This window comes from Frieseomelitta varia, unplaced genomic scaffold, assembly GCF_011392965.1.
Source record: "Frieseomelitta varia isolate USP_RPSP 00005682 unplaced genomic scaffold, Fvar_1.2 scaffold_448, whole genome shotgun sequence".
Taxonomy (NCBI): domain Eukaryota; kingdom Metazoa; phylum Arthropoda; class Insecta; order Hymenoptera; family Apidae; genus Frieseomelitta; species Frieseomelitta varia.
Window position 1 is genome coordinate 181,933 of NW_025110199.1, and position 24,697 is coordinate 206,629.

At 36.3% G+C, this 24,697-nt stretch overlaps 6 protein-coding genes across 15 annotated transcripts in view; 3 read left to right on the forward strand and 3 right to left on the reverse strand.

The window, feature by feature from the left end:
• Positions 1–248: 248 nt before the first annotated feature.
• On the reverse strand, positions 249–3,064 carry LOC122532345 (transmembrane protein 209). 2 transcript variants are annotated; one of them, XM_043661053.1, is made up of 8 exons: positions 2,887–3,064; positions 2,662–2,787; positions 2,275–2,573; positions 1,876–2,184; positions 1,683–1,816; positions 1,262–1,588; positions 967–1,188; positions 249–871 (listed from the first exon to the last, which is right to left on the reverse strand). In XM_043661053.1, the coding sequence occupies exons 1-8, from the start codon at positions 2,931–2,933 to the stop codon at positions 743–745; spliced, it is 1,593 nt and encodes a 530-aa protein (XP_043516988.1). In that variant the 5' UTR covers positions 2,934–3,064; the 3' UTR covers positions 249–742. The 2 variants fall into 2 exon arrangements, with proteins under 2 accessions (XP_043516988.1, XP_043516987.1); XM_043661052.1 differs by having other exon boundaries at positions 2,266–2,573.
• Positions 3,065–3,349: 285 nt separating this feature from the next.
• Positions 3,350–6,891, reverse strand: LOC122532344 (methylcrotonoyl-CoA carboxylase subunit alpha, mitochondrial). The gene is made up of 9 exons (XM_043661051.1): positions 6,603–6,891; positions 6,459–6,525; positions 5,999–6,383; positions 5,262–5,596; positions 4,874–5,170; positions 4,489–4,701; positions 3,922–4,416; positions 3,626–3,814; positions 3,350–3,492 (listed from the first exon to the last, which is right to left on the reverse strand). The coding sequence occupies exons 1-9, from the start codon at positions 6,638–6,640 to the stop codon at positions 3,382–3,384; spliced, it is 2,130 nt and encodes a 709-aa protein (XP_043516986.1). The 5' UTR covers positions 6,641–6,891; the 3' UTR covers positions 3,350–3,381.
• Positions 6,892–7,276: 385 nt separating this feature from the next.
• On the forward strand, positions 7,277–11,333 carry LOC122532349 (39S ribosomal protein L14, mitochondrial). 6 transcript variants are annotated; one of them, XM_043661061.1, is made up of 4 exons: positions 7,277–7,406; positions 10,216–10,251; positions 10,690–10,893; positions 10,948–11,333. In XM_043661061.1, the coding sequence occupies exons 3-4, from the start codon at positions 10,704–10,706 to the stop codon at positions 11,199–11,201; spliced, it is 444 nt and encodes a 147-aa protein (XP_043516996.1). In that variant the 5' UTR covers positions 7,277–7,406; positions 10,216–10,251; positions 10,690–10,703; the 3' UTR covers positions 11,202–11,333. The 6 variants fall into 6 exon arrangements, with proteins under 6 accessions (XP_043516996.1, XP_043517001.1, XP_043516995.1 ...); XM_043661060.1 differs by lacking the exon at positions 7,277–7,406 and adding an exon at positions 7,500–7,551; XM_043661064.1 differs by lacking the exon at positions 7,277–7,406 and adding an exon at positions 7,959–8,093.
• Positions 8,519–10,221, reverse strand: LOC122532350 (28S ribosomal protein S28, mitochondrial). Of its 2 annotated transcripts, none has more exons than XM_043661067.1 (4): positions 9,932–10,221; positions 9,657–9,778; positions 9,459–9,597; positions 8,519–9,363 (listed from the first exon to the last, which is right to left on the reverse strand). In XM_043661067.1, exons 1-4 carry the CDS (start codon positions 10,208–10,210, stop codon positions 9,331–9,333), a joined length of 573 nt encoding a protein of 190 aa, XP_043517002.1. In that variant the 5' UTR covers positions 10,211–10,221; the 3' UTR covers positions 8,519–9,330. The 2 variants fall into 2 exon arrangements, with proteins under 2 accessions (XP_043517002.1, XP_043517003.1); XM_043661068.1 differs by having other exon boundaries at positions 8,519–9,385.
• A 526-nt stretch (positions 11,334–11,859) lies between the features above and the next one.
• LOC122532347 (mitochondrial import receptor subunit TOM40 homolog 1) lies at positions 11,860–13,728 on the forward strand. Its single transcript, XM_043661058.1, has 6 exons — positions 11,860–12,301; positions 12,476–12,590; positions 12,671–12,924; positions 13,002–13,163; positions 13,261–13,410; positions 13,586–13,728. Exons 1-6 carry the CDS (start codon positions 12,124–12,126, stop codon positions 13,723–13,725), a joined length of 999 nt encoding a protein of 332 aa, XP_043516993.1. The 5' UTR covers positions 11,860–12,123; the 3' UTR covers positions 13,726–13,728.
• A 4,607-nt stretch (positions 13,729–18,335) lies between these two features.
• LOC122532340 (filaggrin-like) overlaps positions 18,336–24,697 on the forward strand; it is a 33,686-nt gene continuing 27,324 nt past the window's right edge. For all 3 annotated transcript variants that reach the window (XM_043661044.1, XM_043661045.1, XM_043661046.1), the window contains exon 1: positions 18,336–18,418. In XM_043661044.1, coding sequence (XP_043516979.1) covers positions 18,349–18,418 — 70 coding nt within the window. In that variant the 5' untranslated portion in view covers positions 18,336–18,348. The remainder of the gene's footprint in view (positions 18,419–24,697) is intronic.

The window sequence follows — 24,697 nt, forward strand, 5'->3', positions numbered from 1 at the left end:
TAACTACGGTGTATATACCGATTGATTTTAAATGTACAGGGAATGTTATCCAAAGAATGTATTATAAATTGTACGAAAAGTGCGACATAATTTTTTACGATATATGGATTTTTGACCGTTGAAATAAGATTTAAAAAAAAGAAATTACAAGATTGTATAAAAACTATGTGGCGTTAATGATAACGTTGAAAGTAACATTGCATTCCTTGCGTGGTATAATGTCAATAAAACACAAATGGGAATGCAAATTCATTTTACGATTCGTTAAATTGACGCATTTATTTGGTCAGATGGTGACAGTTTTAAAAGTCCAATGAAGAATTCTGCGATACTTGTTATATCGTATGTGCATTTAGTGTAGCACATCACATTAAAATTTGTAAAATAAAAGACTTACAAACCAGCTATCATATGCTATACTACAATGTATTAAAAATTTATTTTTAACAGATACCGCATCGTGATTTATGATTTATTTGTACATATACTTAAGTACTGTGAATAAAACATATTCGTAGTATTGAAATGATTATGATAAATTTCTACTCCTATAGACGCATATATACGCACACATACATGTACATAGAATTTTTTTAATTTCTTGAAATGAAACAAACGTATGTAAAAGATGCGCTAGGTTATATTATGAATAAATTATTACAAATAAACATGAAACAAAAAAAAAGATATGCAGTCGAATATGGGCGGTATAACAATTGTCAACTGTTAGAGTGCAAGGTGTTCAACCATCGATTACCCACAAAACGTTTATGCCCGATGTACCCAAATTGACGCGACCCAACATACCATGATCTCTCGTTTTAACGATGTATAGAAATAACAGAAGCGTATGAAATAAGTTGTTTCTGCCCTACAAATAAAAAAAGCAATTAATTTCAATTTTCAAGTACTACACTAAGTAGAAATAAAGTAGAAATTATGATAAATTCCATTAAATCCACTTACACGTTGTACTTCCTCGTAATCGCTAGGTAATGAATCTCCAGAATGTGCTAAATTGTAATGCGGTGGATTTATAGACTGACATACTATTATAGGACCTTTGCTACGTGGCAAACTCATTCCTGATCTAGCCATATATCTTGATGTAAATGGTCGCGCATCGGGTTGATCTAAAGGGGCTTCCAATTGTGTATCCATATATGTTGATACCAAATGCATAATTATCTACAGAAATGGAAAAAAATGTACATACATACCGTCGATATGTATTTGAATGATATATAAAGAATTTAATTACCGCTGAATCAGTTGGCAAACTGGAATCCCATTCTTTGCCATTATGAGATCCGCCACCATTCCACTTGAACTCGCTCATTGAACCTCCTTTTGCAAGAATTTTGATTCTCTTAATTAAATATTCCTGGTTATTAGAAAGTTCCAGGAAAGGTACCAAAGTTGGTAAAGTAGGAATAGCAAATACTAAAAATGGTGCTTGTGCAAGTTTTCTCAATCTATGCAATCCAACACATCCTAATTGGGAATCGCTTAAACCATGACGAACCAATGCCAAACAAACGTTATCAATTTCAGTTGCTACACGTTCGATAACTGTTTTACTAATCCACTGAAAGTTGATAAAATTTTTCTATTACATACACACACACACATACATATGAGTATAATGAAATTTTCTCAGCATCTGATCTCGTTTTACTTGCCATGCGAACATTAGCTGTCCATTCGTTTAATTTAATCGGATCGATTCTATATTTTCTCCAAACGTCTGGTCCGCCGAACACACCCCTAGGTGAATTTCCTTCTTCACTGCCGGGACTAGCTGATTTTGATTTATCTATTGGAAAGATGAAAATTATAAATTCTATTTTATCAGAGAAAATAAAAAGTTCTTACCGATAATAGGCGCCAATTGATATGCACATCTTCTTAACAATGGAGAAACATCTCCAGGACTTCCAATCGCTGGATACGACCAAAATGAGCTAAGTAAATTAGAGGGCTGACTTATATCTGTTGATAGAATGTGCTTTTTTTGACGAGCTTCCTCCAAGTAACTTTTTAATTCCCTTTCACTTTGAATCAAATCTTCGCCATTTGCCGAAATATTAAGAGATTTATTAAAAGATCCATTAGGATTGGATGTTGATTTTTGTGATGTAGGACTACCATATTTAAAAAACTGAGTTGGCGATAAAAAGTCCTCTTAAAAACAAATTTTTAAATATAGATTATAGAAAAATTTTCTGCATAATATCCAAATAGAAAAAAAAAAATTAATTATACTGGATTCACTTAATCCTGTAGAACCAAGATCCTGTGGAGTAATTCTTCTGTTGGGAATCATGCATGACAAATTTAATGGAATCATTGGCTCAGATGCTTTTGGAGATGATGGTTGTTCATTCTTAAAAAGAGGATCATCCTCAGATATACCCAATAGACGTCTTTGTTTAGGATTCAGTAGAATTGGCTGTAGAGAAAAATTCGCCCATGCGTATTTTGTTATATGATAAAGAGAATTTAATGCAAATATCAAGGCCAAACACCACTCAACCCAACAGAATGGTTCACATGCTACGCCTCCGTACACTCTAAAAAAAATAATACATGAAATACGTGCGTTTCTTTCAACATTGATAGAATAGACAGTTGATTAATAAAGAAGCATGACGAGTTTACATATCAAAAATGAGGATTCCAAATAAAGAACTGTTGACAAAAAAAAACATAATACTGTTTCTTGCTTTGCTTTGAGTTTGTCTTATATCAAGCGTTTGTTCCACTTGTGGCTTGGCACTTAAAATCCTATAAATGAAATTATTCGACGTGATTAAACGAACCGAGAGTAAATAACTTTCTAACCTTCATTCAATTCCTTTGCTTATTTTTAATTCATTGCCTCACCTCGCCTTAGGAGAAATACATCGCATTGGAGATCTGAAATTACTCATTTTTTTTATAATTCTTCTTCTTTTTGTTTTTGTAAAATTAGCCTAAGAATTATTTAAAAATCACTTTGTTGTTCTTGAACTAGTCTCGTTTTGTAAATGAATCGTGCGACACCATTTGGCGCGCTTTAAGCAATAACGGAAATAGAATCAGACTATTCATGTACGTTATTGTTTAATTTAATACATTCAAAATTATTATAATGTACATTGGTTCGCAATATTTATTCAAATAATTTATATTAAAAATTTAGAATTTGTACATTGTACATGCGTATAATTTACATCTGATTTGCGTATAAAATATCTGGATATGCGGATACATTGGTCGAATAAGAATAGGGATATTATGAATTATTTGTAACTGTAAGGTAGGAAAGAATTATTTAGAAGTAATCGGGTAAAAAGTTATGACAGAATAAAAACAATAATAATTTGTAATATTTATGTTTTAAGATACAGATTGAGTTAACTTAATCAAAATTTTATCCTTTGGCACATTATCACCTGTTGAACATAGTACATCTTCGACGATTCCATCTATAGATGCTCTGACAATATGCTATAAGAAAACAGTTAACATTGAAATATAAATACATGAAATGTATGAAATTATAATATAATCTTAATATGTAAAATGTAATATAATCTTAATATAATATAATATAATCTTAAAACTAATAGTACAAACATACTTCCATCTTCATGGCATTAATTATGAGCAATGCATCTCCAATCTTTACAGCGTCTCCCTTCGTTACGCACAATTTTTCGACAGAACCTGGTATAGGACTCAAAGCTTTGCAGGGATCCACCTTAATTTGATACTTTGTAAGATCATGAAGAAATTTTATAGGAGGTATGTTAAATTGCCACTCACGATCCTATAAAAGTTAAAGCTAAAGTTAATCATTCTTGAGTGACAATTTTGGAATTAAAGTTATTTAAAGACTAATTTATTAGAAATTTATTAGAAAGGAGAAATACTCGCCTTGGTGAATAAATGTAATTTGTTATAGATTTTAATAATTCTCGTTTTGGTAATCGTTTCGCCAACTTCAGTACATAATTCCAACGAGTTTTCCTTTTTCCTTAATGTGCCTGTTACTCTTCTCCAAGGGCCAATTTGATTGATTCTCATGGAATAAACTTCAGGTTCCACGTATCTTACTTCAACTTTGATATCATCATCGCAAACATTGAAAAAAAAAGTGCGTGTTAAAGTATGATTTAATCTTAAACCAGTTTCAGTTGCAAAAGGACTGAAAGGATCACTAGTTGTAAAAGATGATCGCAAAGAATGTGTATCTTCGTAAAGTATCAAAGCGAGGGCAGCCTGAGCTACAACTTCATTTGGCACGTGTAATTTTCGAAATAATTCCTGAAAATGTTCCTCTATGAATCCTGTGTGTACCTGACCTTGCCGAAAATTCGAATGGGAACATAAGTCTTTGATAAATTCTATATTCGTGTTGAGCCCCGCTATCTAAAGATGTGTACAGGAAACAATGTAAATATTCGTACATATATGTATTATTTTATTTAAAAATTTACTTACGTTATAATCGTTTAACTTTGATTTGAGTATAGCCAATGCTTCCTCTCGATTTTTTCCCCAAACGATTAATTTTGCGATCATGGGATCATAATGTACTGATACTTCATCTTTTTCACGAACTCCGGTTTCGACTCTAATAGTTTCATTATTGGCTTCTGGAATTCTCATGTACGACAATTTACCCGCGCCTGGTAGAAAATTCCTTCTTGGTTCCTGTTTGTTACGAGATACAATTGATATAAGATTTCACAACTGAATATCAGAAATAAACTGAGTGACAATAAAGTTAATGTTATTTTATCTTATCGAAAATATGAATTTATCTTATTAAAAAAAAAAACAAAAAAATATATGTTTATATTTATATATATAAAGATATAATTACTTCGGCGTAAATTCTCGCTTCAAAGGCATGTCCTTGAAAATTAATTTGTGCTTGTTTTAATGGAAGTTCTTCTCCTGCCGCTACATGTAATTGCCATTCAACTAAATCCAATCCTGTAATTGCTTCCGTAATAGGATGTTCTACTTGAAGACGTGTATTCATTTCCATAAAATAAAAGCTATTTCGATCACAATCCATTATAAATTCGACGGTACCAGCGCCAACATATCCTACTGCTTTAGCCGCTCGAACTGCTGTTGCGCCTAAATCTGATCTCAAATTTTCTGATATACCAGGCTACAAAACAGAACGATCATTGTATTATTACGATTTTTATGATATTGAAAAAAATTCAGATCTCTCACATACAAAATTTAAATACACATACTGCGGGTGCTTCTTCAATAATTTTTTGATGTCTCCTCTGAATAGAACAATCTCTTTCAAACATGTGAACAACATTTCCATGTTTATCTGCAAAAATTTGTACTTCGATATGTCTTGGGTTATTGATATACTGTTCAAGTAAAATGGCCGAATCACCAAATGCTTTTTCAGATTCAGTTTTTGCAGATTCCAAAGCTTCGATAAACTCTGACTCTTTTAAAACTATTCTCATGCCTTTTCCTCCACCACCACACACAGCTTTTATCATTAAAGGAAAACCTATTTTCCTCGCCTCCAGTAGTAAGCTTTCATTAGACTGGGCATCTCCATGATATCCTATCTTTGTTAATAATATAATATCATACTTGAATGATAGAAAGTGTTCCTCGCTGCTTGGTCGAAGTATAGTATAAAGGGTAGTTTGTAGAGTAATATTTTTTCTTGTATGAAAAATTAAAGTGATTTTTTTATATGTGAAAAATTAAATAAAATATCTTAGCAATACTACTAATCAATTTCCAATACAAGAACTCCAATGCTTTTTTTTTTTTTTTTTTATAGAGAATGACATCTTTTTTATAGTTTCAAACTTGTGAAAGGCTTATGCATCAGATAATGTAGCATTTGAAACTATTTAATTTTTCCTCATGAAATTTCTCTATCTTCTACCATTTTAATGTTATATAGCTCGGACCAGTTGCGAGGAACATCTTGTATTTTATGTTATGAAGTGTATACCTGCTATAACAGGAACCCCAGCTTTTATCATCATATCTTTTGAAGTACTTTTAATTCCCATATTTTTAATCGCATCTGCTGAAGGTCCAATAAATGTAATATTTTCTTTTTGGCAAAGCTCTGCAAATTCTGCATTTTCTGAAAGAAAACCATAACCAGGATGTATCGCTTGACACTTTGATTTTTTTGCCACAGAAATAATTTTATCCTGTCTTAAATAACTCTGATTAGATGGTGCAGGACCAATACAATATGCTTCATCTGCTTGTTCTACATGTAAAGAATTTTTATCTACGTCGCTATATACTGCTACAGTTTTTACTCCTAATCTTTTAGCAGTTCTTGCAACGCGGCATGCTATTTCTCCTCTGTTTGCAATTAATATCTATAATGTAGTAAAGAACTATATAAGTTTGATTAATTTTTAAAATTTTCAAGAAAATTAAAAACTCTCTCTTACTTTATTGAATCGGCCACTGGTGACTTTTGAAACATGTAAATTTCTGTGTGAAATCAGCATACTGCATCTAAGCATTATTGGGAATGTGTATATAATTATTTAATACAGGAAAACATTTTACATGAAATTTCTTCATTTACTTACTGTAAAATTGGTATTTGTATCTTTCCTGTTAGATGCATGGTGCAATCTTAAAGTGAATTGCTACTGCAGTAACAATGATAAACACTCTCCTGAGTCTTATCTTCAAAGCAAAGTTTATCATTTGTTTTGTATATTGACCATTAAAGTATTTTACCATTGACTAAGAACAGAATAGACATGACATTATATAGAATTTTGTGCCTCATATTCTGAAATACCGACATCGAAAAAAATCAGAATGTTTTTTACGTTCTTAGCTGTTGCTACAGCAAAGATAAGAGTTAGACCCACTGAATCATAAAAACATGATAAAGTTAGGAGCATTATTCTTATTCCAAAATAGTTAATTGGCGCAGTTATTTCGAACAGTACTAGTAGAAAGAATAATAGAAGAAATCATTTACATTTGAAGAAGTATTATTTCATTGAATTAACGAAATTTAAATTGAAAATAAATTTACTTGACTTAAGTTTATCAAAGTTTAAAAAATAATATTATAGACACTTTGTTAAATTAATTTTTTTCTTTATCTTATTTTATCTCCCAAATGAGGAGGATTAGAGAAAATAATTGCGTTCTTTACTATAGTTAAACAACGTGTGATCTCGTACGAAATGCGCGCGTATTTTAACTTACAATTAGATAAAGATTGCAGCGCCAATAAAATGGTGAAATGTGCAATTGCACGATTCTCAAAAATAATCGATATAATTTTTCACGATCATTTTATAATATTAGAATGTAACGTAAGTGTCAGTTCTGGCAGGAAAGATAGTAAGAAGAAATTGTCCAGAATTTGTCAGGTAAAGACTATAGTCAATACGCTTTTAAACTTGTTTCTACATTTTCTGGATACATGTAATTTGGAACAGTGAGCATCGTTTAACTTTCGGTGGTTTAAATAATAAGCAATGACACTGTGCCCAAATAGTGGAGTTGTAGTTAGTGGTACAATGGTTTTGTGACATATTTTACTGTTATTATTTTTTAATATCTTATTTGAAAATAAAGAATAAAAAACGATGAGCTGGATCAAAATAACACTACATTCACGACATCCGAAGGTTAAAAGAGTTCTAATACACATATACGTACAAATATTCGATTAAAATATTCATATTGAATATATATGTCTATGTATTCATAAGTTTTTACAAATACCTGAATACTTTCATAGATATTTATACATAAATATATATGTCATATGATATATGATATATTCATTGTTGAAAACATTTTCGTACGATTCATTGTTGAAAACATTTCGTACATTTTGCACTTTCATAAAATAGCTAAATCCTATTCGTGCACCCTTGAATTCCCCCACTCCATCAAATTAGTTAGTTACACGAACTGTTGTGCAGAAAGTTAGTCGGTTTGTCAGTTAGAACCGTGTTGTTAAGATGTGTTCACCTGATATCTTGCATCTGACGTTTATTAACTGTGCACTTTCATTGTTATTCTTTCACCGGCCACGTCATCTAATTAACGTACGTTTTTGCTCAATAATTTATAGAATACTATTATGATTTATAATTATATTTTTTATTTCTTCGATCGTCTTTCGCTGTTACTGGTAGCTCAGTATTTGTAGATCATTGATTCATTTTGAAATCATTTGTTCTTTTTATACATTTATTTATTTATTTTGATATTTTTTTTTTTTTTTTGTACAAATTATTGGTTATGGAACTTTGAAGTATTAAAAAGAACAAACGATAAATCTGAAATCTCGTCACTGCGATATGGTAATATTTAATTCGTTTCAATAAACATACATGTTTTTTTCTTGTTTTGAATAATTTACGACATTTATTTAATATTTATTGAATAATCTATATATATTCTTAATAAATAATCTTCTGAAAGCGATAACGGTCAGATTTGAACGTGTTCTGCGCGTCTGTTTTGCGCAACTGCGCAACTTCGTTTAAATGAAAATAAAAGCCCGCCATATTTGATTAGTACGAAATATGGATGTAAAATTCTAATAACGAACACTCGCAGTTATAATTTCTGCAAATTAGTTGTACAATAGAATACGCATAGCTATTTGACAATGTTACGAAAGTTTCTTTTTTCCGAAAATTTTTATAACTACGCGCAATGCGATCGATAGAATTAGCGTAATTAGATTTATTGCATAGATATATAATTCTATCGATCTTAAATACTTTTCAATATTTCTTAAAGTACAATAGCTTTCATTACATTTAATTATAATAATCATACACGAAATTAGAATCGACGCGTTAATATTATTATTAAAACAATAAAATAACATTCGCACTCTTTTATTGAAAGTTTTTCACAACTTCCATTTTCTTTTGTTCTTTGAGAAAGATGTTTCAAAGTTAAATATGTAAGAAATCTTTGCATATTGTATCAATTAATTTTGTTTCTTATATTTTGTATTAATTATTAAATAAAAAGTAAAACTGTCTTTTATTTTTAAGTCTTTATATCTGAGTTCAAATTCGTATAGTAATCATCAGAATTTATTAGAATTTAATAATCTTTAATTTTAATCTTTTTTTTTATTGCAATATACACTCATATATATAACTATATGTTTCATTATCACATATTTTTTGAACAATTATAACTATGTTTTTCAAGATAAGTTATAATAACTCATCAGCTTGATGCCAAAGTGTTTGTTATTGGAAATATTACTGTTTCATGATAGTGAATATTTTTCAGTTATCAGAGTACTATTGACAATTATTATTCCCTTGATTTCCGTTCATTTGCTGTGTTCTACGAGTAAATTTTAATTATACTATAACAAGAGAAGATATTAAATTCAAAACTTTCATTTATTTAATTTATTTAATATTGTTATTTTACTGTACTTCCGATGGAGATTTTGCTAAACCAAGAAGAATGCAGTCTGCCTCTGAAAGTGTCAAATCACTAGATGCTCCTAAAAATCGCGTGGACAATTCTAAATCCTTTATCAACAATTTAACTTTTGAACCTCTGATGTATTGACTGAAATAACAGAATTCACATTATTACTTATTGAAATAAAGGCTTTGATTGTAACTTACATAGAATCTTTTTGGGGTTTTTTGCAAACGCAATAGAATTTCCATCCAAAGTCAATATATAAGTCATTATTAACAATCTGAAAAATTTCTCCTAGTACTACTTTTCCTTCCGGATCTCCTAGCTGAAACATAATTAGTACAGTAGAAGTATATGAATAGAAAACTAGAAATTTGGAATAGAGTAACATATATATGTGTGTGTGTGTGTGTGTACATATTTGTGGTATATGCTATAAATGTAGATTATGAAATAGAGTAAAACATTTGATATTTACATCTATAAATTTAGAATGTCGAAGTAACGAAGCGAAAGTATTACGTCTTGGAACTGCCATATTATTTTTGATTTCAATATCGTTAAGCGATTGAAAAGTTTGTTCGAAATTGCTAGCTTCTACATTTTTGTCACTGTTATTTTGATCCTTCACATTTGCGGTAGTTTTGCTTGATTCTCCTTCTGTACAATAATTTCGGACATACACTGAATTGATTTGAGATGCATAAGTGAGATATAATTGTTTAATTGTCCTCTGATAACATTGAATCTTATTCATTTTAGTAAGTGAGAAGAACGTGATTCCTGATAAAGTTGCAGGTAGGTTATGTTCCGACTTTACAATAGGTTATGTTTTGCTTGTTTCAAAGGCTAATTATTTCTTTTTAAAATTTGAAACAAAACATTTTTTGTTTCTTCCGATAATTACAGATAAATTAACTGAGTTCTACCAACTGTTGTTAAATTGAAACAGATAGACAATTTCTGTGTTTAGGTCTTCCTTTATTTTTTTATAAGTGTCAAACGTTAATTGAATTGCGAGTTAGAGAGATTTATAATACGTAAATCTAGAAAGTAAAATGCGATAGAGATCGTTTTAATAAACCAGCTTTAAATTGTACGATTTCCGCATTTTTCTTTTACACGAAGTTTATGTTGCTAACGTTATAATGTCATGTTATTGAAGAGTTTAATCAATATTCAATAATAATAATTATTATTTCATTCGCGAATTAATGTTGGTACTTTTTATTATAGAAAACATTGTAACAATGTTTATACCTGGTACAGTATTTAATGTTATATCCAGAAGTGTTTCTACATCAACAGTATGTAATCAAATAATAAAATTGACAAGATTAAGAGTTGTGGATAATAGTGAAATTGGGAAAGCAGCTATGATGGAAGGGAAACCACCACGTTGTATTCATGTTTATAACAAAACTGGAGTTGGCTATATAGGTAAGACGACATGTAAATTGTTGAAATGTTTTGATAATGATATAATCAATATAGGGGACAGAGTACTAGTTGCCATAAAAGGTGAAAAGAAAAAAGGTATATTGGTTGGTTTGAAGCAGCGTCAAAATCCCAAAGTTCCAAGATTTGACAGCAATAATATAGTTCTCATTGATGACAGTGGAACGCCTTTAGGCACAAGGATTCATGTACCAATTCCTCATATTCTGAGAACAATCATGAGAAGGAATACGCATAGTAAAGGTGCAGATTATACAAAATTACTAGCCATTGCCACAAAATTTGTATAACATATACAAATGCAATGTATACGCATTTTAAATTATAAATTGGGATACTTAAGTTACAAATTGCGTATGCTTTTGTATGTGCATATGTGTACATGTATGTGTAGAGGAAAATAAAATGTTGCATTTGCGATGCCAACTGTATTACTGTTTATTGTTCATTTATATTAACTTAAGGAACATAAGTTATATAATAGGCTTTGTTTGAAACAAGAATTATTACAAAGTAACAGAGAAACATAATAAGAATTATTTATATTTTATTATGTATAATGAGAGTCAAAAAAATCGTTTATATATAGCACTGTTTGAATATTATTTTATAGATAGAAAAAAACTTTTAATTTTATTTCAGGTTAAATCGTATTTCGAATACGTTTGTGATTAAATCGGATCGGAGAAAAAATAAACGTTGATACTAGCAACGTATATAACCAATCAGAATAGGGAAATGTGATAATACGCATACGAGTCGTTTAAACATGAAAAAAGATTTTTATGATTAATTACTGTCGTATCACGTTATAGATACACACAAATAAGAATTTGTACATACAAATTGATAACAAGTGTGTAAAAGACGGTGATGTGTGTTGGAATTGGAAATTTAAATTTGAATTATCCGATCGCTCGTTGCGTATTCACCTAATACATATATCGTGCTTTGATAGGGACATTTCATAGAAAAGAGAAATCCGTTGGTCTGTGCGGCAGTGGCTGTCTTTTACAAATGGCGACTTAGGTAGAAGCACGCTGTTTCATTTAATCGGAAGATTTTTCATTGTGGATTTTTGTGTATATATATAGTAAATATTTAGAGTCTTTGCGTAAGAACACACAGCGGCTGAAACAATTAGAGTACTCTACCATTTACACAGAGGAGAAGGCAAAATTATTGAAGTTCTTACGTATAAAATCGAGAAAAATGGGAAACGTACTAGCAGCCTCCGTACCTCCTCCACCTTCGCCGCCGCCTCCAACCTCAGGTTTACTACCAAATTTAGAAAAATCAGATTCTACGGAGATACTACAGTCGTCTAGCAATTTTTCTGACGGTTTGAAAAATCCTGGTACAATCGAGGATCTTCACAAGAAGTGCAAAGGTATTTGTACATCAATTCGATTATCACGTAACCCACGTAATATTTCTTACTCTTTCGTCTTTCGTGATACGATTTTCGCAATATGATCACAGTTTATCTTATTTTCACATTGTTGTTTCGGAAATAATTGTATTATGTATATAGTTTTAATATGAATTATCAATGTATTTGCAGATGTATTTCCCGCAAACTTTGAGGGTGCGAAGCTAATGTTTAATAAAGGTCTTAGTAATCATTTTCAAATATCACACACGATAAGTATGAGTTCCATTGCACACTCTGGATACAGGTATGGTTAAAATTATTGCATAATATAGTGAAATTGAATGCTTGAAGAATAGAGATGGTTAATAATTGATAATAATTTAGATTTGGAGCAACATATGTCGGTACTCAACAAATAGCACCTTCGGAAGCTTATCCAGTATTGCTAGGTGATATTGATCCAAGTGGAAATCTTAATGCCAATGTTATTCATCAATTTGGTGAAAAGCTAAGAGGAAAATTAGCTACTCAAGTACACAAAAGTAAATTTACCGCTGTTCAAATGACAACAGATTATCGTGGCGACGCGTATACCGTCTCTTTGACCTTGGGTAATCCGGACATACTTAACGGTTCTGGTAAGCGTGCGAGGTAAAGATCGATTATGTAAAATTTTAGAAACGATTATGGTTCGGAACAAAATGTTTTTTTTCAGGCGTTTTCGTAATGCATTATCTTCAAAGCGTAACTCCATCTGTCGCATTGGGTGGAGAACTCGCTTACCAACGGGGCCCTGCCGTACCAGGAGGTCAAGTCGCTGTTCTCTCAGCCGCTGGAAGGTATACGAACGGAGATTCTACGATTAGTGGTAGTTTAGGTACGTAAAGGGTGATGTACAAAACTCGATACGATCATCTATGATGTGAACGACAAATAATTTGTAATATACTAATAACAAGATCGTCTTTCGATAGGTTTGTCTGGATGTCACTTGTGTTTCCATCAAAAAGCTAGTCAACAGTTGCAAGTTGGTGTAGAATTGGAAATTAACAGCCGAATACAGGAATCCACGGGAACTATTGCTTACCAAGTTGATTTACCCAAAGCCGACTTAATATTTAGAGGTATGGTAGCAAGTAGCTACCTCTTCTAAATTATTGATTCTATCATTGATTCATTCACCATTTTTATATATCATCAGTCCTTCACATTTCCTTCCGCTCCGTTCCGTTCGTTTATCGTTTGTATGTTACATTCATTTCTAAAGTATACTAATACACAATCATATTTTTATTATAGGAAGCATAGATACAAATTGGACAGTGGGTGCTGTTTTGGAAAAAAAATTACAACCATTACCATTTACATTTGCGTTAAGTGGTATGATAAATCATAGTAAACCGCAATTTAGATTGGGTTGTGGATTGATAATTGGTTAAAAACGATTAGCGGATAAATGATTGCGGGTCGCGTACATAATCTAGTTAAATGTCGGTAAGGAAAATAATGGAGTATCACGATTTTTGAGAGTACTGCTCGACAACTTGTTCTCTTCAATTTGTTGATTGATTACCTCATCTGCTCACCATCGTGTTCATATAAGATCGTTTTGTTTGTTTATTTTTTATTAAAGAAACATCGTATCAACAGGTATTCCCAATTGTGTATGTTTCTTTACATGAAGGCATGCGACCTTCGTTATTCCTTCTATACGCGATTGAGATCGATTTACGTCCTAAACCGTTCGTTGACAGCATCGATGGCCGTTGGTTCCAATCTGTAAAGTTCCCAAGAAAAATCATTAGTGACATTTGATAAAAAGAATGCTGTCGTTGTAGTACTGTTTTTCAAATATAAGGAAACGTGTTGATAGTATCGCCGATCTTTATTTTCAGAAAAGTGCAAGCATTTTATTATGAATGTGTACACAACAGGATTAATTTAAACAGTCGTAAAAAATAATGACTTGTATTAGGAGAAAAATGTATTGAATGGAGAATTTAATTAAAATCGAATATAAAAGTAACGTAACGTTACTTTTTCAATGTTATTTATTGCAATTTCTGAAATTCTTATTATATTTTTCGAAGAAAGGCTCTTGGGTCACGAGTAAATTCTACGTTCTGATATATTATAATTTATCGAGTCAGTTTTTCTTGAGTGAATAATTCCATCCACATCGCTGGAGAGTTTACAAGTGCAACGTAAACGAAAAGAAAAGCAAAAGTGAAAGTATTATAAAAGAATGAGTAGCATACAGGCATCGTCGATCCGTAGAAATATCAACTTAAATAGCGGCCTGTATTATCAATCGGTTACGATACACTTTGTTCTCTTGCTCTGTCGTGCTTACGTATACTGGTGTAAAGACGTTTGGGAAAATAAAGTAGCGCGTGCGCGCACATATCGTTGAACGACGTTGACCTTTGACAGACTCTCTAATCGCCCATTTTTATTTTAAGCTAATAACACGAGTTGTTCTCACGTTGAATAAAAAGAAAAAAAAAGGAGAACAAGCAAGAAGAAGAAGAAGAAGAAGAAGAAGAAGAGAATTGAGCTGTATAACACTACTGTGTAGATACTAATACTTTGCCAATTTTCTCGAGTCCACAGTTTAAGAGAGGCGAATGCAGAGAGATGGAATTGTCATGAAATGTATCGTTTGTCAAGAGTTGGTTGAAGATTCGCCAATGAAACACTCATTTTTACGATAACCGATAAAGATTATCCTACGAGAGAGATTTATGTATGCACGCATATATATGTATATACATAGTGGCTCAAAAAAGAATTTAGGCTGAATTTTTTTTCAACAGCAGTGAATGGACTAGTTTGGTGTCACGGACTAGTTTGCATAGATGGAGTTAAGCTTGCGTGAAGATGTTGATTGTTTCCCGGCGAATACAATAAGCGATCAGCAGAGAGAAGTTAAGAAAGGCTGGCAATACGAGCTCGACCGTACCGTGTTGAGTGCGTTGTGAAGTACAAAGCACGAACCTTGACAAAACCACGTGCATGTATGTAACTTTCTTAATTTTTGACGATGTAGTGTCGTTGATGAATATTTCTTATACAACCGCAAAAGACTCAATTCTATGTCAAATATTTTTCCGCTTAGCACAATTTTTTTTTTTTTTTATTAACCGAAATATTGGATATGTGTATATATATATATGTACATGTACGTGTAAAGAGAATAATGCAGATTAGTATCGGTATATATCGGTCCGTTCGATGGTCAATCTTGCCAAAGACGGGCAGAAAGGAGCTTGTTAAACTATGTTTAATGTTTATGACGTCCTTGTGTTTTGATATAAGTAGATACACAACTTCCAAATGGTGATCGAGCAAAGCGATCGATTAACTCGGTTGAAGAAATTTATTCGCAGAGGAGATTTCCTCAGATAATGATAAACGTATTTTACCAAAAGCAGTCAAATATACTACGGAAAAGCATGAAACAAACGTAACAAATTGTAAAATGTCATGTGACAGTATATGAATCATTTTGACATCAAGGTTATCACAAAACAACTTGAATGGCTCTTCATTCGTGCTTGTATATATAGACACAGTATACGTATACATTGTTGTTGGTATCGTTTGCACCGATCGCTGATTGAAGAGATTTTTAAGCTAAGCCTACGTCTACTTACTCTAGGAATGGCCAAACCCTACTGCTAATTGTTTTTCAAATGAGCATCGATGAGCCACTACATTATTTTAACAACAAAAGAGTGTTTATAAATAGTAAATACCATACATAAGGAGAATTTTGGAAAAATACAAAAATGACTTACTCCAATAAATAATAGTAACAATAATATCTTACTCTAATATTTATTCTTACTTTAAATAACTTACTTTATTATACGCCATTAGAAATGTTTAAATAACTTACTTCATTATACGCCAGTTGAAATGCGCCACGGTTGACTAACCCTGGAGTTTACAGCCTAATCCTCCTACAATTGAACCTCGGCTTCCAGTGCTGGAGTCATGTTTAGGGTCGTCCGGACGGCTCACCGATACTCTACAGAGTGTAACGGTCGCTCGAAACCGAGATCCTCACCGATACAGTACCAACACAGTGATAGACAGACATCCGACTCAAAACTATGATTCCGGCACAGCAGGCGAAGGATTAATCTGGATTCCGGGGGAAAATTTTTGGTTCGTTGAAAAGATTCATATCGCGCAAACGCTCTTACGCCGACAATTAACCGATGCGATAACGGCTGTTTTGTGACTCTTTGAAAATAATGAGCGACGTTATATGACAATGTATCATCGTATTTACAGAAGTGAAGTTTACAAAAGTAAGCGTTTGCTTCTATAAGCTATTATATATTCGTGTAACAAATAAAAACGTAATGCGGATTAAATGAAAAACGGGAATATCAACTTGAGAATTATTGACATTTTCAAGTACGTCATTACGTATATGAGATCAACGTAGGTAACGCGTAAGTTAACGCACAATATGTAGGTACTCGTGTACATTGATTAAATGTGCAACTCGTCTAGATATTTCATTGAAATATTGGTCAAAGGAATATCGATTGACCAGTGTGCGTTACACGTACAATGACGAGATTAGTAGTTGAAGTTGGAAGGGCAACAGCGTAAATTAATCGGATACAGAAAGGCACAAAGGTAAATGGATGGTGCGACGATATCGTCGTCGATCGACAGAAGAAAAAGAAGAAGGAAAGGGAGAAGGAGAAGGAAAAGGAAAAGGAAAAAAAAGGAGTAACCGAGTAGGAGGAGGCGAGCAGACAGGGATAGTGATAAGGAAACGAGGAGTTGACAAAGGGGTGAGGTAATGGAGGCGAAGCAACGATTATACATATTAATATAAGTTTGCATGTACATACATAGATACACGTACGATTGATAAGGAAAATGCATTGGAAAGGAAAGGAAGAGGCGCATGCGCATTTTTTACGACACAAATACGAGGAGGAAGAAGAGGAGAACGAGGAGAAGGAGGAGGAGGAGGAGGAGGAGGAGGAGGAGGAGGAGGATCGACGTGTGTGAACGTGGGACGAGAACATGTAAGTACGAGAGACGCGTACATAACAACCGCCGATCAAAGTCGATCAACGAAGCGACGATGCGATCGACTTTATGGTGTGTAGTTTTCCTTGGTGATAGCTATTCGTGATAGCTCCGTCGAAGAATCGGCGAGCAAGTCGTCGGAAATCATGGGGGAAATAAAGATCTCCTCGGTCAGTCGTCAGACTAAATTTATCCTTTCGAGCCATTCACTGTCTTCTTTCTTGCTCTTTGAGAAGAGAAGCTTGTTCCTCCTCCTCCCCGTTTCGAAGCTGCAGCGTGATGCGTCCGAGTCTGTGCTCGACCGATTCGTCCAATCTGAATTCGACTCGATTCGACTTGATTCGACCAAACCCAATCCGATTCGAGCGAACGCTATCTACTTAACTCGATTTAACTCTATCCGATTTGATTCGATCATTCATAGAGCTACGATCGTATATACGCGCCTATATACGTACACACGCATACACGCATGCATGCGCGTATGCACATTTCTGTCCTCCTTACTCTAATTCTCACTCTATCGCTTTCTTGTTCTCTCATTCCTGTCGAGTGCCCTCTTTGTTAGAGCTCCACTCTGTTCACTGGTTCTCCTCTGTATACATAATGCACACTAGCCTCACTAACCGCGATCCTAGAGCAGTTGGTCAGCGCGTACTTGTACGATCCTAATCGGTATACGGCGAAAGGAATTTTACAAGTATAAAGTAATTTGTCTCATTTTGCCGACTGGAACGGATAAATGTGTGTTTGCTGCGAATTCTTGTCGAATGTTGCTTGTTTTGTGTAAGCAAGAACAATCGTGATACAACAGGGTGGTGTTGCGAGAAAAAGTGCGACAGAAAAAGAGCAACTCTTTCGATTCGACGAACGAAAGTTAAAAAGACGATTTTAAGAACGATTCAAGCGAGAGAGAAAGAGGGAGAGAGGGAAAGGTTGGAAAAGGAAGCTGAGGTTTGCGCGAAAGCATCAACACGACAGCAGGAAAGAACGGGAGAGGGATGAAGAGTGGAAAGACCGATGACGAAATCCGCGAAGAAATGGCAAAACATGGATGGCACAACGAATACGGTGAGCGAGCTGACTCGATGATTTCGCGTTTGATCCGTGTTTGATCGATTTGGCGAGTCGGTCGACACTAACGATTAGCAACGATTGCAAAGAATTTGCGGCGCGTTAATCGGGCAGAATGGAAAAAGCGTTGGTAAAAAGTAAAAGACGATGATGCGATGTACGTAGACACCGTGTACGATACAAGTGCGTGTCACGGCGATATATACTTACGTGGTGAGTACCTACGAAAAAAAATAAAAAAAAAAAAAAAAAAGAAAAAGATGGCAAAGCGAAAACGAAAGGGGGAAATGGAAAAATCGAGGAGAAACTGTGCGAGTTTCGAGAGCGTCGGAAAGAATCGGTTAACAACGGGCCGCGGTAGTCTACGAGTCACTGGAAACCGGAGGCGATCGTGGGGGATGTATATACGTTGGATATCAGAGTGATAATTCTATTACTGTTGACGATAACGCGATGTACGCGTTAACAACTGTTATTGTCGTTGCGTTTGTGAATCGGGCAACGTGATTTTCGTCAATGGCTCTAAGTTCGACACGGCGCGACGATCGGTCCCTTGAATTTTTCGAATAATTATCGCACATATACGTACGTGTGTACGTGCGTACCTACGTAAAACAGATAGATAGATAGATAGACAATACAAAAGTAGGCACTTGAGTAGGCATACGACTTTCGCGATTGTTGCACGCGAAAACTTTGTTTTGGAACAAGAAAAGAAAATATAATATGATTCGTTGGGAAAACTTGGCGACCACGGTGCTGCTCTGTGTAGATCGAATATTACGCGAATTGTAGGTACATACTGTGAACTATGCAGGGTCGATTAAACAGGATGAGAAAGAAAATAAAGGAAATGAATCGCACGGATGTTGTACAGGTTGATAACTTTTTTTTTTTAGACCGGATGGTTTGATAATTCTTCATTTTCCATTTGTCTCTTGGCAAACGGCCTAACAGCAATAATAATCGAATTTTAAGTCTGTAGCGTGTAGATTAGATGATGTCGGGGGAAGGGTGGGGGGTGGGGTTAGGTTTTCGCAGGAATTGTGTTGGTCTGTTCGTGGACAGGGTGCGAGGAGATGAGGAATTGGAACTGGAATTACAATTGAAATTAGAATTGGAATTGTCGTTCGGTCGGCAGATGGAATTTTTCGAGTTGTGTAAAAGCTGTGGACGCAAAGTTCCAATGTTAGTTTACAGGGTCCAAGTCCAATCCTGTTATCGGAGTTTTTCTACCATCCGACGGACGTGTTGCGTCGTCATGGGTCAACGTACGCAACAATAGCACGATATTAGCGTAGTAAAACGTTGAAACGTAGATCCGTTACCGTAGAATTTGTCCGTCTATATGAACCATCGTTTCCGTCGATTTTCAAGGAAAAACTTCAATGGCGCTTCGTGTCTGGAAGAAAAGAAGGAAAGAAAGAGAGAGAGAGAGAGAGAGAGAGAGAGAGAGAGAGAGAGAGAGAGAAAAGAAAGAAAGACAGAATCGAATGAGAGAATAAACGAACGAATGAATGAATGAAAAAAGAAAGAGAGAAAGATGGAACGGAAAACTGAAATAAAACTGAAAAAAAACCTGAAAAAACAAGTAAATTGTAAGAGGAATTGAAAATCAACGCTGTCGCGTGTCGATTTTCAACGATAATTGGTGGGTGCATTGGTGCATTGTGGTGCATTGTGGTGCATTCAGTTGTCACCGGCACGACAGGTACGTACTTGAGCTGAGAAGAGAGAAAAGAGGAGGAGAAAAAGGAGGAGGATGCGCTGTATCATGGATGCTCGAAAATGGCCGCTACGATGAAACGCTGCGAATGGTTAGTGGTAACGATGCTGAAAAGAATTCCTGTCTTTTGGCTTGCTCCGCCTTAATTCCTCCCGATGTGTTTGATACAATTGTGCCCGCCGTTTTCAGTCCTTTGAAAACAGCGATGCGTTCCCTTATCAGAGTTGGAGAACTAGCATCGGCATTTGTCTCTGGCAATCTCGTCAGTCGTAATCGTAAAGTTCAATAACAATAAATGGTAACGACGACTCGTTTGAATTTCAACAAAACGTTTTTTCTGATTTGATGCGATTCGCTGCGATTGGTCGGCACAATCGGCCATACGTGGGATAGAAATTTGCAGAAATTTGAGAAAATCGTCAGAAACTTTATAGAGAAATGAGATAGTTATGCTAGATACGTTAGCTATGTACATGTCTGTACCTATTACTTTCGTTTTTGATCTTTTCTATCGCTTAAAGCTCTAGCAAATGGCAATTACGTGTACCGATTTTATATATCGCGCACCCTATACGCCCTGTACGCTGTGCTCTGTGCTCTGTACTCTATAGCGTGCAAATATTCTTTACCATACCGCATACCGCGTACCGTGTTATTTACGATCCGTTTGGTTGCCTATTGTTTTCGAGTTTCTCGAAACGGTTCGGTCGCTTAGAAATGGCAACTCGCAAACGATCGCGAACGAAATGTATATTCCGACCTAGGTGCATACGTAGCTGGAGTCCACGTTCGTTTGCTCAAACCCACCACACAAGCGTATACTTGCAAGCATATTTACGCTTGCTGCTTCTTGTTCGATGTTTACGGTTCGATCGGTCCCTCGATACACCGATCCGATCGAAACACGTAGATTCGTTCGCTTCGTTTCTTCTTTCTTTTCTTCATTTTTTTTCACCGTGTATCTTTCAGCAAGCGTAACGCTACGTAACGTTCGCGAGGTGAATTTTTACGTGTACACGTAGCGTGTTCAAGGTTACTTGCACTGTCATTAGTCGAAAGAACAAACTAACGCACGTATACATACGTGCACGTGCGAGCAAGCAAATGTATAATATAACGTTCACGTAGGAGCAGGGAAGTTAAAAGAAGACTAGAGAAGAGGCTAAAAATTTAGAAGGCTAGATGCTAGAGCGTTGCTAGAGAAACTATTAGACGGAGGACGCGTTGGTCGACGCGTTCGCGATAGACATTGGTACTACGTGCAAGTTGTTTGGAAATACACACGACTTCTCGTTTCCGACGATAAGACGAAAAAAAAAACACAAGCGAACGCGTTCGTTTCTCTTTGTACAAACTCGTCGTAAAAGTGTCAGGGAAACGGAGAGGATGGATGTTCGTCGCAACTGAAACCGCGATCGATCGCGGCCGACTAAACTGAATTTCTGCACATTTCAGAATCTGGATGTCCGATGCAACGTGACATCGGGGCGATACACCAGCAGACACAACCAGACAGATAGCTACCTACATATTAGTTATCTCGCGATATATCCACCATCGGCCGGCGAAGAAAGAGCCGTGTCTCTTCCTTGTCGAGTTTAGTCTAGCCTGGGTGTATCGGCGCGTTTCCAGGCATCTCGTAATGACTCGAAAAGTCTGTCCTTTGCTACCAGTACTCTAGCGTGGACGTGGATAAAGTGCACGGTCGAGCGTTGTGCGTGGTGTTTAGTTTGGGCAATGATATATCGAACGTTTGGCTTGTTTTACTTGGAGAATCTGCCCTCCCTCTCTCTCTCTCTCTCTCTCTCTCTTTCTGGTTTACTCGGTCGGGGCGGTCCCTTCCGTCATTTCGTCTCGTATCATGCACTCGGGTCGCTTTTCGATTTTGCTTGCTGATCGATATTTCGAGATATCGTTGGCAAGTAGGCGACAGACTGGAACCGGCGTCAAGTCTTAAACGGCGTCGGAAATTTTCAATGGAACGGAGAGAAGTTGACAGAGTCGCGATACGAGCGAGTTGGCAACCACTGTCGGTGTGCAACTACTTTAGATAAGCTATCGGCCGACCGCCGGTCTGCGATAACGCTTCGCAGCATGACCCAACGTAACGCGCGCATCGTCCTGCTTAGCCTCGTTTTCTCCTCCTTTGCTAGTCTTGTTGTTAGTTTGCATTTTGCTTTCCACTGGCGCCGCTATCCACCGCCATAACGACGTCCACCGTCATCGTCGTTGTCATCGGCACTGTCATCGTCATCGTCGTCATCGTCGTCGTCGTCGTCGTCGAGCCGAGCTGTACGTTCGATTCGACAAACTCGGCTGGTACGTGCTAGCTTCGAGCCATGCGTTTGAAATATGTTTTTAGCTTCGATCTTTGTCCATGCTTCGTTCATTCATTCCCCTCGTGCTCTTCTTTCTTCTTTGGTGTAAATGCGTCAATCGCGGCCAAATTGAGAACCTACAAATATTTCGTTCGTACACCGACCGATTGCGTTATCGGACTGTCCTCGAACGCGAGTGCCCATCGGTAACGGCATTGGTCTTTAGCTGCCAAGTCGAACGAGTTTGGCTGGGAAGAATTCGTCTGTGGAAGGGAAGGGGGTGACGCGAGAGAAGAAAAAAAAAAAAATGATAATGAGAGCAGGGTTGACGGAAGAGAGGAACGAAGGAGCTCTTATAAAAATGGTGGAACAAGAGGAGGAGGGGGAGGAGGGAAATCACGGGGAGCGTGATACGAAACTGGGAGTAGAGACGGAGAAGAAAGAGGAGAGTGAAAAGCTACTCTGTTGGAGCAAGAGAAAAGACTCTTGGGGAAAGGATAGAGGGACAGAGAGAAACGATAGGAGGCGATAGAGACGATAGAGACGATAGAGACGATAGAGGTGATAGAACCGCTTACGTATATCGAGCGTCGGAGACACAGCACAATTCCCGGTGATAGGGTAATCTTTCACGGACAGAGATTAGCCAAGGACGCGCAGATAAACCGCGACATTGTTGGCATTCTTTTCTTTCTGTTGTTCCTTTATCCGTTCCTTCCTCCTTCTCCTCCTCTTTTTCTTCTTCTTCTTCTTCTTCTTCTTCTTCTTCTTCTTCTTCTTCTTCCTCTTCCTCTTCCTCTTCTTCGCGTCGCTTGGCGCCAAGCTGTTCGGCGATCGAACAGCGCTGACACATTCGTCGTCCGTGTGTTTCGAGTAATCGATCGGAGAGATTCGAGAAAGATGAGCAGGTACATATTTCTGTCGATCGTGATCGTAGAAGGACTCGGGAGAGAGAAAGAGAAACTACTCGGGGCACGAGCTGTGTGCGCACCTACGTGGTGCAAGTATCTACGCAAGTATGTATGTATGTATGTTTTTCCATCGAGAACACGGTGTGGCCACCTGCGAGCACGTTTATAGGGGTGTGCCTGGTCGAGTCCTTTGCAAACGCGGTTCTTTTATTGTTACGTTGAAAGAGGCAGCTGAACAATCCACGCGAGCATGTATATATGTGTACTTGCTTACGTTGGTAATTGAAAGACGAAATCGTGAATCGTCGCACCGTGCCCGCGCCGTCTCTATGTACGACGATCGCTGATAGGAGAAAAAAAAACGGCAGAAAAGGAGGAGACGGAGTAGGAAAGGACATTTTCCCATACGGAAGTAGAGAGCGGAAACGAAGAGAAAAAGGGAAAGGGAAAGGGTTAGGGCCAAAGCGCGGAACGAGTCAGTGGCATTTCGTATGGTTGACAGGTTTGCGCGTATGCGGGTGTTATCGCGTGGACGAGTCCAACTGGACAGGTTTGCTTTTTTTTTTCCAACGGGCGGAGGACGTTCGTCTCGTGCGTTACCGTTTCTGGTTTTTCCCGCGGGAAAAAGAAAGAAAGAAAGAAAGAAAAAAAAAAGAACAGAGTCGCGAGTCCCTTAGGAACGTGAACACCGCCCCGAAAAACGCCCCCGTTGCACGATCGGTTATCTCCGCGCACCAGACGTAGACGCGAGGTCGGTTCATCCGTTTCATCCGTTTCATCCGTCTCATCCGTTTCAAACTTGCCAACCCAACGATTCATTGTCTTCTTCGGTTTCTTTCCCTTTTCCAAGTTTTCTATCCTACGATCTCGCTGAGCCAAGACCTTTCAACTTTCGACGACAAATTACACATGGGACGCATCGTATGAAAATAAACCATCTATCGGAAATCAGCGAACGGGATTCTCGGTACTCGAGACGGGCTGATCTCTGATTTGTTACCCGATGGAAATTGGGTTTGGAGACGTTTGCCTCGAGTAGGTAGGTAGGCGACGCGTTCTTGCGTTCATCGAGTTAAAAGTAAAAAAGGAAAACGAAACGGAGAAAATGAAATGGATCGGGTTAACCGCGTCGCGACGCGTGTCAGGAATTTTTTTTTTTTTCCTCTCCTCCACTCCGAAGGAAAAAGCGCCGAAGGTGAACGATCGCTGCGTGAAAACGACGGATGATAATCCTATGGAACGAAATGGAACGTATAGTAAAACAATAACGAGGCAAATATTTGCGGCCGTCCTTTCGCAGAGCTTTCGGAGAAATTGTATT

Excerpts from the sequence above, each read along its gene's own strand:
- LOC122532345 (XM_043661052.1), bottom strand. The coding sequence starts at position 2,933 with ATGAGTAATTTCAGATCTCCAATGCGATGTATTTCTCCTAAGGCGAG. Across the intron at positions 1,817-1,875 it reads TCAATTGGCGCCTATTATCG|ATAAATCAAAATCAGCTAGT; the intron begins GTAAGAACTTTT and ends TCTTTCCAATAG. Across the intron at positions 1,589-1,682 it reads GGACAGCTAATGTTCGCATG|TGGATTAGTAAAACAGTTAT; the intron begins GCAAGTAAAACG and ends ATCAACTTTCAG.
- LOC122532344 (XM_043661051.1), bottom strand. The coding sequence starts at position 6,640 with ATGCATCTAACAGGAAAGATACAAATACCAATTTTACA. Across the intron at positions 6,384-6,458 it reads CCAGTGGCCGATTCAATAAA|ATATTAATTGCAAACAGAGG; the intron begins GTAAGAGAGAGT and ends ACTACATTATAG. Across the intron at positions 4,702-4,873 it reads AAGCGAGAATTTACGCCGAA|GAACCAAGAAGGAATTTTCT; the intron begins GTAATTATATCT and ends CGTAACAAACAG.
- LOC122532349 (XM_043661060.1), top strand. The coding sequence starts at position 7,515 with ATGACACTGTGCCCAAATAGTGGAGTTGTAGTTAGTG. Across the intron at positions 7,552-10,215 it reads TAGTGGAGTTGTAGTTAGTG|TAAGTGAGAAGAACGTGATT; the intron begins GTACAATGGTTT and ends TATTCATTTTAG. Across the intron at positions 10,252-10,689 it reads GATTCCTGATAAAGTTGCAG|AAAACATTGTAACAATGTTT; the intron begins GTAGGTTATGTT and ends TTTTTATTATAG.
- LOC122532350 (XM_043661067.1), bottom strand. The coding sequence starts at position 10,210 with ATGAATAAGATTCAATGTTATCAGAGGACAATTAAACAATTATATCTC. Across the intron at positions 9,779-9,931 it reads GACATTCTAAATTTATAGAT|CTAGGAGATCCGGAAGGAAA; the intron begins GTAAATATCAAA and ends ATTATGTTTCAG. Across the intron at positions 9,598-9,656 it reads AAACCCCAAAAAGATTCTAT|TCAATACATCAGAGGTTCAA; the intron begins GTAAGTTACAAT and ends CTGTTATTTCAG.
- LOC122532347 (XM_043661058.1), top strand. The coding sequence starts at position 12,124 with ATGGGAAACGTACTAGCAGCCTCCGTACCTCCTCCACCTTCGCCGCCG. Across the intron at positions 12,591-12,670 it reads ATTGCACACTCTGGATACAG|ATTTGGAGCAACATATGTCG; the intron begins GTATGGTTAAAA and ends ATAATAATTTAG. Across the intron at positions 13,411-13,585 it reads AGCCGACTTAATATTTAGAG|GAAGCATAGATACAAATTGG; the intron begins GTATGGTAGCAA and ends TTTTTATTATAG.